This window comes from Labrus bergylta, chromosome 13, assembly GCF_963930695.1.
Source record: "Labrus bergylta chromosome 13, fLabBer1.1, whole genome shotgun sequence".
In the NCBI taxonomy this organism is placed as follows: Eukaryota; Metazoa; Chordata; class Actinopteri; order Labriformes; family Labridae; genus Labrus; species Labrus bergylta.
The window spans coordinates 2,299,920-2,312,921 of record NC_089207.1 but is presented as its reverse complement, the minus strand read 5'-3'; the positions used below and the strand labels follow the sequence as shown (position 1 = coordinate 2,312,921).

Sequence of the window (13,002 nt, the reverse complement as noted above, 5' to 3'; positions counted from 1 at the left end):
TACGATCTTCTCAAGTCAAAAGATTCATTTGGTCTCGGGGGGATCAGAACATGGTGATCAGTCGAGTCTCCCACCGTGGGCCTTTTAACTCCTTACTCTTGATGCTCCCAAAGTCCAAAAGACAGGTGTCAGGTGGATTAACAATGGAGCTAAGCAGCTAGCGCTAGCTCCATGCATCTAGACCTGGGGTTACCCCAATTAGATCCCCTGCTCAGCTGTCTCATCCCTGGTGTTGGCTTAAAATGTCCTAACAGTGTCTATGCAGCTTTCCTGTCTAAATGAAACATTACATATCTGGGGGTTGAGGGAATATTTGTATGGAAACTTTAAGAATTGATCATAACGTTGTGTTTATAATGCCTCAGAACAAAACTGGGCAGTGACATGAACCCAAAGCCTACTGTACACATCACATCGGAGCCTGGAGTGTGGGCTATAATCTACATGTTCCTCTCCTCTCATTACCTGTTTGTTTCATGTCAAATTCACACTTTTAATTTCAGCAGACCAGTAAAAGAACAATTAATGACACAGCATCTTAAGAAACATAGTTTTTGATGTTTGGTCATAATATCATGAAATGTGTGTTTAACATGGCTGATTGTACAACTCAAAACACATAATAAAACTGATACATTTTTAATGTATTATTGCATATATTGTTAATTCAAGAAATACATTTGAACTGAGGGCCACGTTGAGGGTTGATGGGGGCCGCCAGTTGCCCATCCCTGCTCTAGGCTATCCGACAACCCTAATGCAGAAGTTTTTTTTTAAAAGGTTTCTTTTTGATCACGTGTCATTCATGTATTTGCAGCGTGATGGATGTTAATGCATTTTTTTATTGCTATAGCAGCAAAAAATTGAAAAAAAAAAACTATGCCTCTGTGCTCCGCCTGTCAGCATCCTGTGTCCTTATCAGACCTTATCAGACTTAAAGCTGTTTGATAGCACTCGCATTTGATTTAAACATTTACATTTGCTTTTGAATAGATATTATTTCTGGATAGGCAGCAGGTTTTTCTTAATGGACAGGGACAGTGTGTACAAGAGGAATTAGTAGAGCACAAGTTACTTTTTCATTGACTTTTAGGGAAAAAAGAGTATCTTTAAACTCTCTGTTATTAAAGATAAACAGCTTTAAAAGCATGCTTAAAAGATTCCTTTTTTTATTCAATCTTTTTATCATGGCTCAGGGAGATATTGATTTCCCTGTCCAATATAACCATCAATAAGCAGTCTCTCAAAATGTTCTTTCAGATGTCCATCGCAGTGACTGCATAGTTTAAACTTCCTTTCCTGAGCTAATGCATTCTGCTTCACTCGGCTATATCATCTTATAATCATTTAATGTTCAATTTTTCTTTGTACATTTTGAATAAAATGACTGACACGCAAAATCCAAGAAAGTGGGTCATATCTTCTTCATTAAGGTAAGGTAAAACACATTTGGTTACATTTCAGCACACCATGACAAATCTGCACTAATAAAGATCAACTTGTCATCATGTCTTCTTCGGTCATGACCCCCACCCTTCAATCTCTGCAAGGTCATAGGTCAAGCCAAAAAACAACATATTATACTCTGAAATGAAACTCCACATCTGACTTTTTTTTGTTTGTTAGTGATTTTGAAATATTAAAAGTGTCCTCACTTCCAACCAGAAAAACGTGCATCATGAGCCATTTCACAATAAAACTGTAATGAGCTAAGCTGCTGTTTAAGAGCATTCAAAGCCAGAGACCCTCCTACTGCTGCAACTCCCCAAAGCAGACACTCCCACGGTCTGCTGCTGCATGCAGAGCAGTTATGAGAACGACAAACTGAAATTTGGACTGGAGAGTTTCAAATAATATTTTTTTTGATACTTGAGTGACAACAGACTGCAATGTGTTCGCAAATACGAAACGAGAAACTTACCGCTTGTACTCCTGCGGCGAGGATAGCAATGAAGAGGCACAGAAGCAGCAGCCTGTATAGTGAATGAAACATGACAGCGTTGAAATTGCAGTTCATTAAATCAGTGCTGTTGTAATGTTGTGCAGAGGAACTCGCTTCCAGCTCACCTCAGGTTCTTTAGTCCTCTGTTATGTTGCATGGTCCGACTCATGCGTACCTCAAAACTTCACTTCAACTCCTCAGTTTAGCTTGAGCGACACTTCTACAGCATGACTGCTCGACCTTAAACGTTTTAAAAAAAAAAGTTTACCCACTAGTCCATACGATTAATTAGCCTACATTCAGAGCACAGCTTTGTTAACTTTGAAATGACGCACAACTTTATTTATTACGTCAGTCGCCTAGGTGGTAGGTGTACTGTAAAACAGGAACAGTAACAATAAAAATGTCAAGTTAACAAGTATATTTCTTTATTTTCCCATCACTTTGACATCATTAGCTAACATTACTTACTGTTTCACAGCGCGGCGGTAGGATGAAAGGTAGAAGTTATCACGAGGCAAGTGTTGCGCGCCAGTTCCCGACCTCAAAGAGTTTCAGAACAGGTCCACCTGTGACACCAAAAACCTCCTCAAAGCAGGCTAGTCGTTACAAAAAAAAACAGCAAAGTGTGGCGAGTAGTCCCCTCTCCTTACCAAGAAAAGTCAAAGTGTTTGTAACTGCAAGGGGTTGAGTCCGTAAGCAAAAGGGCGAGGGTGGTCGTTTAGGGGAGAGGGGGGTGTGGTGCAAGAAGAAGAAACAAGAGTGACTTTGCATTGATCAGAAGCTCATATCGTCTCGGACAAAAGATGCAGCCAAACGTGCTGCCCGAGCTCCGCAGATAATTTCGTGAAATACAAAGGAGAAGGAAGACAAGAGGCGGCCGACAGGTGGTTTGTTAGCGGGTTCTCAGCAGCACTGTTGCGCATTAAAGTTCACCACAGCGCACCGCCGAGATGATGTTACCGTGCGGCGCACTGTTACTGCTGGCGGCTCTTCACTGCACCATCGACCTGACAGAGGCTGAGGTAAGCGGATAAAGCCCCTATGACACTTTGAATGTACTTTTTAGCCTGTTAGATTAAGTTAATGTGCGCAAACTGTGGATTAGTTTTAACACTCTCCTCGTGTAAATTGGCAAGAGTTGCGCACATGTATTCTTCAGAACAGCGGTATAGGAAACCTACAATTTCAGCTTGTTTAATCAAATCATCCTCCTTGAAAAGTCTTTTTTACTGTCTGATAGACACACATGTTTCAGTGTCACTAAAAAGCGTGCCTTCTCTATACCTGATGTTTTTGTTTTTTTTCTGTTGATTATAGTCTGTTGTGTCTGTTTTTTGTAGCTCACACTTCTTGTCTGTTTGCTTGGTCACTCATCCAGCACTTCTGAACAATACATTGAGTCTACTCCCAGTCCTGCCTCCTCCAAAGAGGAGAGAGAGAGAGAGAGAGAGAGAGAGAGAGAGAGAGAGAGAGAGAGAGAGAGAGAGAGAGCGAGCGAGAGAGGGTGGGGTAGGGCCTACAGTAGCTGAAGTGTGTGTGTGTGTGTGTGTGTGTGTGTGTGTGTGTGTCTGTGGTATGCAAGATAATAAGTAAGGCAGAGATGCAGTTTGAGTTAATTAGTGGTATGCTCAGATTTTTAAAGTGAAGAGAATGTGTCTCATCTTTAAGATATTAAGATATGAAAAACACAAACACTATTCAGTCATGGCCCCTGTGATCTTCTTCCACAGACGAGCCAGATAAGATATTTTTATAACTGGTTTTATAACTGTGTCCCAGTTAGCCTGTGTGTGAATAAAAGGAGATATTAAATCATTATTCATGCTGAATGGACAAAGAAAGACGTTGTTGTTGCAGTGGAAAAAAACACAAGGTAGCTTGAACTTGAAAAATCTTTGTTTGATGTTTGCCATGAAATACTTACATTGAAGAAATCTAAGGAATTAGATCGTACCCATTTGGACAATGTCAATTTAAAGCTGTGAGCGTGAATTTAATTATCTTTATCATCTCCAAATAAGACATCTGAAGTGAGGGCTCTCGTTTTCCAGAATGTAATATGAATGATGCACGGTGCGGACCTCATTAGAAAGATTATATTGTGAGGTATTAATGTGGTTCAAGAAGCTGAGAATGCTCTCAATAATAACACAGGAGACTGTTTGATCAAGTTTAGCGTTTTCAGGTCCACAGGTCTGACGAATGAGACTTTTACAGCTAGACTAGATCACATTTTTTAAAACATTTTGTGGATCCAGATGTCCCATTTATTTAGACAATTTAGTGAATAAGTAAACCGGTGTGGCAGTTCTGATAAAACACATTTCTGCACATCCTGTCGGTGGCTGTCATTCATCCAAACTAGAAGTGAACATAAAGGGGCTTTACTCAGCACGCTGACCCATTTAAGAGGAGATGCACTCCTTTTTTCTTAAATTTAGCGGCTGCAAACTGCACTTCCAGAAAACAGAGTTTGGCTGATGTCCACAGGTGAAATCCCTGTATTTTGTATCCTATTTGTCTCCACATGTATGTTGATATATACTCCAGAAGTGGTGACTATCCACTGGAGGGACTATCACAACATTTCACATTTGCACTCCGGATAATATCTAGATATTTACAGAAGGACTTCTCCCGAGATTCTCCCGACCTAGCCGTTCTCATATGCTCCTCACAGCGGGGGACTTTCCCTGTCAGAGGGCAGGGGGGGGAAGACTATCCCTGTCAGAGGGGAGGGGGGTCGGGGGATTTCCCGAGGTAAGACGTGACGTAAATAAACAACGCGGAAGTAGCGGCCGAAGCAACAGAGTCCGCTACACAACGTTATAATAAGAATATTTGTCTTTATATTTGACTGTTAGTGTTGTTGCACAATAGAGCAATGTGGGATGTTTCAGAGCAAATGAACACCTCAAGGGAGCCTGCATGGCGTTATGGAGCGGGGAGTTTCTCTCTCTTCCGTTGAGTTTTAAGTGTTTATTTTTTGTCATCTGTGATGGATTATAGCTTTGAGTTGTTGTCATAAAGAGAAAAATTAGTTTAGGAGGTTTTTTTGGGACTTTAAGTGCCAGCTCATGAACATGTTAACAGTATCAGCTCAATCAAGCCATCATGTGTTTCATTTGCACATGTGCTGGGAAAAAGGTTTTACAACACAGCATGCATTTCCCCCCAAAGTTTTATTGGCCAAACATTCATTATTGTTCATTTAGACCAAGCTTTGGTTCAAAGAGCTGCGTAGGATAGAAGTGCATGATGTCAAGACCTGGCTGAACATCTCATCCCCCAGCAAATGACACCAATATAACCCGAGTGACATTCAGGATGTGTTGTTTGGAGTGTCAGACAGTCATATCCTTCCAATGGAGGTCCAAAAAAGGATTTTTTTTTTATCCTGGTGGTAGCTTTCATCCATCCAAAGCCGAAGGGCTTTTCTCAGAACACTGACCCAGATTTGAGGCTGAAATGCATTCATATGTTTTCTTAACTTTTTAGATTATGTAACCTGCACCCTTTAAATATGAATCAAGTAAAAAGAAAACAGTGTTGGGCTGATATCCACAGGTCACTACTTCACAAGGTTTATCTCCTCTTTGTCTCCATATTCTGAGTCGTGAACATTGACTGAGTATCAGAGCTTCCTGTTTAGGCTCCTTTTGTAATCAGTGGGGCCAAACTGAGGCCAAGAGTGAATTAACAAGGTAAACAATTCATCGTCAAGCACACAGGAGCACACACAAAAATGTGATAACCCAGATGTCAGGCCGACTTTAGAAAGGCAAAAATGAAGAGATAGTGTATGATAGCTTTGGGAGGATGTAGCAACAAGCTAATATTTAGATGTGTGTAGAACTTTGCTCCATTGAGTGACTTTCTACACAGTTTGTTTTTTATCCACATGATACAGTTTCTCACTATTGGCAATGTTTTTTTTTGGGGGGAGGTCAGAATGACTCATTGTAATTCCTAGAGTAGGAAGAAGGAGGAGGAGGAGGAGGAGGAGGATACCTGGAGTGAGAGTTGGTGTGTGGGATGTTGGATGGAAGGATCTGGAAAGCCGGTGTTTGCTGTTTGGGAAAGATGAGCTTCCCCGTGCTGCCAGACTCCTGCGTCTTGGCTTGGACGAAGATGTCCCAGTACAAGCTGAACCCCACCAGTGAGGATGAACTGGCTGTGGGAGCTGCTATATAATCCCCACACAGTCTGAAGAATGTGTGTAGGTTGTCAGCTGAAAGCCTCGCATCATTATCAAGACTTGATCTCTCGGTCATGCTGCCCAAAAGTGCAAACAAGGCAGCTTGTAGTTTGGTCTACAGGCCTGACCCCCCTCCCCCCCCCCCCACTGAGACAACAGCTGACCCTGTTACCGTGACCGGCCACCAACCAAGCAGTAGTGCATCCTGGGAAAGCACAGCCTGCCTGACCCCCCTGTCCCCCTGCAGCGTTGTAAAAATGCCTACATTTGGAAGAGTTGTGATTGTGTTTGTGTCCGCTGTATTTTGACAGGCGTTGCCGGGTGGCAAAAGTAATACTCCTCTGACCTTGATACTCGAGAAGTGTGGCAGGTATGTCCCACTTTTTCGCCTATGTGTGTTTCTCTGTGTGTGTTCCCTGTCGTTGCCAAGTGAGGGGAGGATTAAACAGTGGTTAAGCACGGTAAAGCCCTTTTTTAGTTCCCTGTGGTCTAAGCATCACCAAGTAGGCATTTCAAGTACATTTGTCACAGCTGCATTTTAACACAGAGACTACCTCCTTTGTCCTTCAGAAATCCTGATACCATTTTATTTTTCTTGGTGATAACTTCCACTCATCACTTGAGTATAGGACACTACAGACTACCCTTCTAGCATGATATAAATAAATTACTTATTATTTCTAAGCACTATAGGCTATACTTTATACTGATGTACTTTGTACTGATGTGACATGATTGCTCAAATTCCTGTATGGTCTAGCTTAGGACACAGAAGAAATTCCTACCTCAAAGCTAAGCTCCCAGATTTTTTGTTTATCTGAACATGAAATAAACAGAAAAAATTCTGCTCCAAAATGTGACTCAGAGTACTGTTGGCATCTGCTGCTGTCACAAAAAAATCTTAAATCTTCTACAGTTGTTACACCGCTACGCAAACCCACAGCTAAATGCTATCCTTGAGCCCGAGGTCAAGGCCAGTGAGCCAACTCAATGCCTCTCCCCACGTGCTGCGCAAACGCAAAGGTACATCCTGCCCCACCTGAATGTGTGCAACTGTCCCGTCCGCCTGACGTGGTACGTGTAGGCGACCCACCAAGATCCTCGTACGTGCTGCGACCAGCCCACCCGGACACCAGGGTACGATCTCCTCCGCCAGCCCTCTCTTTCATATCAGTTTAGTTCATGTGCAAAAAGAACCTGTGAAGTGTTGAAGTGTCACGTCTTCCTCGTGGCGTCTCTTCGACTCGAAACCAATTTCCGCCAGCTCCTCCACAGGTGCTGCTAATGAAGATTACAGAGACAGAGCCACCACACCCCCCTCCCCCCCTCAGGTGGGTCATCAGTACTGACCCTGCTTCTTCTCCTACCAACCACACATACCGCTAAAGACACTGAAGTGAATCCTCCTAATGCATTCTCATAAAACAGACACCTGCTACTAGATTTGAGGCAAAATTTGGAGGCATTTCATAAACTGGTATCTGTATCGGAACTTTTCTTTTTCCCACGCTCACATGCTCTGCTCATTAAAGTGCCTGGAGATCAACTTGTGTTATCCTCAAGATCAGTTTTTCCTGGAGGTGTATTGTTCTGTTGGAAAAGTGCAGTTTAGAGTTTTCACTGTGAAATTGGTGAGTCATAAATGTCATTTGTGGTTTGGACAGAGTTGGTGTAATGGATACGTCTTTCTGACAGCGAGGTGGGAGTTGGAGAGTGATGGAGGGATGTAGGAGCAGACTGTGGGAGATTGGGGGTCACGAGCCCCCTCTGATGTGGGGGATGTTTGTCATGGCCAGCGATGATACACTGTAGTAAATCTTTTAGTCTCACACGCTGGCCCTTGACCTGCACTTCCACCTTCTCCTGCCAAACTGTCCAACTGGAGACTGATAAACATAGTTATGGTGTTTACTTTTAATTTATAGCTTTATTTTTTTTGTATTGGCCCAAATGGAGCCAAGAGTGAAGTCCTGGCTGTCTCTACAGCATGACGGTACATAGACAAAGAAAATAAATAGATAATAGTAATAATTATTACATCTTATTAAAGCATGACACTGACAGAGAAAAAGCTCATGCTGGAAAGTTTTGTGGTCTTGGCAAACAAAAAAATCCCATTACACTGACCCCAGAGTCCAGGCCACGAGAACATTTGAGGAAGTGTTAGGTCATGACACAGTTGGACAGGTTCATAGTGCAGGAGCAGGGTCCCCCCCTCTCATTTTGTCTCCAAACACTCCATCCCTTCCATCCTGTGCGACGCAAACTTTTCCACAGACTGAAACTTTTCCTGGTACTGAAGCATCCCTTGTCCAACTGCATTAATCCTTAACTGTAGTTTTCAGAGTCATATTATTGAAATTATTATGATGATTAGAACAGATGTCAAAGGACCGGTTGACGGAAAACAAGGAGAGGTGGACCCAAGTGCAGAATAACAAAAGACTATTTCATTAAAACAAACAGGCAACCAAAACTTACAATGAAAATTTCCAAACTGAAAAATCCCCAAAAAGGGTCAAAACAGGAAACCAGTAGAGAGCACGAGGAAAACTAACATCTGACACTAACATACACATATGACAATGAACTGACACAGAGGGGAAGAAACACAGAAAGACAGAGGGGTAATCAGACACAGGTGAGACTAACGACACAGGTGAGGACAATCAGGGCAATCACACTGGGAAACACACAGAGGCAGGAATAAAGACAAGAAACACTGAGGACACACAGAACTCAAGAAAGTAACAAAAACACACTAGAACATAAAGAAACACTTTGATACGACGTTCCAGAATAACACAGGAAACACTAAAGACTAAACTATGAAACATTAAGACAAAAACACACAAAGGAAACAAGCAACACGATGATAAAGAACAATCTAAACTTTGAAATAGACAAAATACAAACTAAAGACTGAATCATGACACCGGTCATGGTCAAGAAAATATAAATGTGAAAACATTCATTTAAGGTAGTTGTTGTTGCATATTGCCTTGAACACTTTAAAAACCTTAATTCTCCTCGAGTACTGACTGAAATTTGTCAAAATAATGTCTCCTATCGTAAGCTGGCATCGAATTCTTGTACTCTTGGTTGTTTACTGATTTTTTTATCTTTATTAGGAAATGTTAGGAAAAACCCAACACAACCCAAATGCCAGTAGATAAAGGAGATACACACCAACAGATTCCTTTCTCAAACACACTCACGAGTGCAGGGGAGAGAGTGATTGGCAGGAACAAGGTTCATTTAGGGATGGGGGATGTTAGGGCAGATTGAGCTGGGGTAAAAATGGGTATTGGGATGTCAACAGTGCTGAAGAATAAAGGGACACTTACAGTCAGACAACATGATATTATGAATGACACACAAGCACATGCTTCATATTTGTCCCATTAAATGATAAAAGCTCTTGCCAGAATGTGTAAAATGTGGTATGTAGTGCCTTTCAACAAGTCTCAGATTAATGGAGACAATCTTTATTTCTATCAGCTGAACATGAAGGACATCTGAAGTGGTCTAAACTCTCTGCCTTTTACTTCTCTCTGTAGACCTCACATTTCCTCCTCTCTTCTAATCCTAATTGAGCTACAGTTACTCTTTATTTTTTACCAGAAATGGTAATACTGGACTGTTATCGCTGCAATTTACAAAAGGAGGGCTGATAGAAATAGCAGATTGTGAGTCAGATCAGACTATAATTCAGAGTGCTACCAAACTTTTAACCTCTTTCCCGGAGGAGCAGATGCTTTATCCATCTCCTCCTCTGCTGTTCCTTTATGTTTCTGCTGCGGTTCTTCTCTAACAATGAGAATTGTGCCGTCATGTAGCTTGCTATTCTACTGGAATACTTCACCAAAAAAAAAAAGGTTAATCTGATAACTTTGAGAAGGAAATAAACCAGTCATATGACTTTGTTCCCATAGGGAGCGGGAGGAGATATTCTAATCTTTTCAATGCATAGCTGAGTCTAGAAAAGATTAGGACGTTTTTAACTGATACGAGAGCAGAACTGATGCCAAGATCCGGCATCTCTAAGGCTTCAGGGCGGCGACATCTTGCAGTCTCCATATGTTCAAACGGTGGTGACGTTTAAGGGAAGTAGGAGATAAGGCTAAGTATGGAAGCAGGAGAACAATAGACAGAAGCTATGTCTATTAGTGAAGTGTATGGTATGATAATGAGGCTTAAGAGCTCCATTAGTTTGATGCAGTCTTGGAGGTGAGGTGCATTTCTTTTTCTTTTCTTTCTCATATTTTGTTGCCTCAGTTGTGCACCAAATACCAGCTGCTTTTTTTCTTAATGATGACAGTTTTACTAGGAGGAAATCTCCTCATTCAGAAACCTCCAGCTTCAACAAGTGTGCAGCATGCTCAGATTGAAAAGCCTTTGTTAAATAGGATGTGAAATTAAGCTTACATGCACACACACTTCCTGTGTAAGTATTCTCCCTGATGGTTGCATTGTGTCAGTCTGCTTAACAGTGATGGCAGGACTTCTGAACTGATTTATTTCCCAGATGCTTCCATGTCACCCACGTCATTTTCTAGAGAGAATAAGAGCCATTATATTTATGAATTAATGATTTTTTTTCCCCTGGATCACCATCTTAACCTCCCTCTTGTTCCAGCAGCAGGTCAAAGTCAAAGTTATCTCTTGGTGTGAAATATCTTCAGTTCCATTAAATGAACCAAAGTAAACATATTTCTTTAACGTTTTATCATCCAACATGTTGCTAATGGCTAAAGCTAATGATATTCCAACCAGTATCAGCTGTTTGTTTACTGGTTATCGACTCAATTTAGCCTGTTAAACATTAGTGTACAGTCATTGTCAGTTTAAGCAAATAAGCTTGCTAAGTGTTAGCATTAAGCTCAAATCATAGAATCATAGATTCAGCTTCACAGAGCCGCTAGTTTGGCGATGGACTCCTACTCAAGAATCCCCCCCTCCCCCCCCCCCCCCCCTTCTTGTAAAAAGAAGCAAATGCAGGAGTTCAAAAATCTGCCGTTCCTCCAGTTACTACTTCAGGCTTGAAAATAAACATGTTATCATCCTGGAACGAAAATCAGTTTTTGGTGCCGATTAAGACATGAGCTTTATACTATTCGGGGGATCAACTCATTTGTTTAGATATTATGAAGGATAAGAATTGTGCATAACTAGAGGTGTGGCTGATCTGAGTGCAAGAGGGCTCTTTGTAGCTGTTGCAAGCTGTTGCTTCTCGCTCGATTGACCGATAGTTGTAGATAGCGTTTCCAACATGGCGACTGCCATCTATGGGCTTCAAAACTGTGCTCCAGGAAACCAATGGGGTGACATCATCCATGTTTTATACAGTATATACAGCTCTGCCAATGAAAGGCGTCTGATCCAACCTTCACAACATGGTCCTAAGTCTCTGACTAGACTCTTCTCCTCTGTCGCCCCCCGGTGGTGGAATGAACTTCCAAACTCCATGTGATCTGCAGAGTCCCTCTGCACCTTTAAGAAAAAGCTAAAGAGCCAGCTCTTTCATGAATACCTACTAACTTAATGATGATGGTCTCCATATTATTGATGATGATGATGGTAATGACGATGGTTTTTGTTTGATAACGACGACTTATAAGATGGTTTCTATACTGATTAGAGCTCTCAAGAACTGCCCTCAATGTTGTGCTTTGCCTGTGGTCACTTCCTGTCAGCACCTGTGTGTCCAATCAGACTCAAAGCTGATCGTTTGCTCTTACTCACATTGTTCCCTTTTTTCTAGATCCTTGCTTGTGTTGTTCTTACTCTCTGATGTACGTCGCTTTGGATAAAAGAGTCTGATAAGTGAATTGTAGAAATGTAGTATATGCTCCTACCTCGAAATCCCAAATCACTTCTTTTCTTTGTACTTTTACAAATGCAGAGTGCATACTTTTCGTGCTGTGCGATTATACTGGTACATATGTGTCATAACATCCTTGAACTTTTGCCATCTTGTTTATACGTCCTTTGTAGTCCTTTGGCACCAAAACAGTTTTAAAGGGGTTCCTGTAGGTAGGCTATATAAAATGCTTTTAGAAGAAAAGAACAACAGGATGAAGTGGTACATCCTGTTTTGTGACATACCTCCATACCTTATCTTTTCCTGGTAAACAAAGTTTGGAAGTATGGGTATTATAATGCATCCTAAGTCCGGTTCAAATTTAAAAAGTAATGTGCGGAAGTTACTTCTTTTAACTTTTTTTTTTCAATTAACTCAATGAAACAAGCCATGTAAAAAAGACAAAAGAGTGTGACACTATACATCATGGTTGGATGTGTTTCGTTGGTTCAAAAGTCACAGAGGTCATTCCTAGCCTGGTAATGCTATTCCCAGATACCAGAGCCCTCTTGAGGGAGACGCGAGGCCGACCCAACCCCTTCTTGTCTTTGTGAGCTTAAAAGTCAAGGAAGAGGCCTTCCTCCTTACAGAAAGAATGGCTTCCTAAACCCCACATCCTGTAACACAGTGCTGCACATTCACCGAGGAGCCCCAGGAAGAGCTGAAGAACCCGGGGCCCTGCAGCCGCTCGCATGAACTGAACTGGCCCTATTTCAGAGAAAACAAAACGTCTTAACAAAGTCATTGTTGAGAGTCCTTCACTCCCCCTTTTCCCTTTCTGGTTTCACCCCCCCGCTGAATATTTTCTCACTCTCACTGCTTGAAATATCAGATTTTTTCAGCAGAGACGCAGTAGAAGTCTGAGAAAAAAACGAGAGGTCGAAAGCTTTTAATGTGATGTTTCTGTGACTTCATGTGTTTGATGCGGCTCCTGTGGGATTGTAGAGGAATGTTGTTCTTGCTTTTTTATTTTTTTATTTTGTACTGTTTGGACCA

At 41.7% G+C, this 13,002-nt stretch overlaps 2 protein-coding genes across 4 annotated transcripts in view; one reads left to right on the top strand and one right to left on the bottom strand.

Annotated features, from left to right (window-relative positions):
* Window positions 1-2,582, bottom strand: part of col4a2 (collagen, type IV, alpha 2) — a 67,993-nt gene extending 65,411 nt beyond the window's left edge. For 2 of the 3 annotated variants that reach the window (XM_065962408.1, XM_065962410.1), the window contains exons 1-3: window positions 2,414-2,582; window positions 2,068-2,182; window positions 1,922-1,973 (exon numbers count right to left, since the gene is read on the bottom strand). In XM_065962408.1, coding sequence (XP_065818480.1) covers window positions 1,922-1,973; window positions 2,068-2,111 — 96 coding nt within the window. In that variant the 5' untranslated portion in view covers window positions 2,112-2,182; window positions 2,414-2,582. The remainder of the gene's footprint in view (window positions 1-1,921; window positions 1,974-2,067; window positions 2,183-2,413) is intronic. The other variant, XM_065962409.1, reaches the window with a different exon arrangement.
* A 160-nt stretch (window positions 2,583-2,742) lies between these two features.
* col4a1 (collagen, type IV, alpha 1) overlaps window positions 2,743-13,002 on the top strand; it is a 45,447-nt gene continuing 35,187 nt past the window's right edge. The window contains exon 1 of the mRNA XM_020656115.3: window positions 2,743-2,967. Within this exon, the coding sequence (XP_020511771.2) occupies window positions 2,896-2,967 (72 nt within the window). The 5' untranslated portion in view covers window positions 2,743-2,895. The remainder of the gene's footprint in view (window positions 2,968-13,002) is intronic.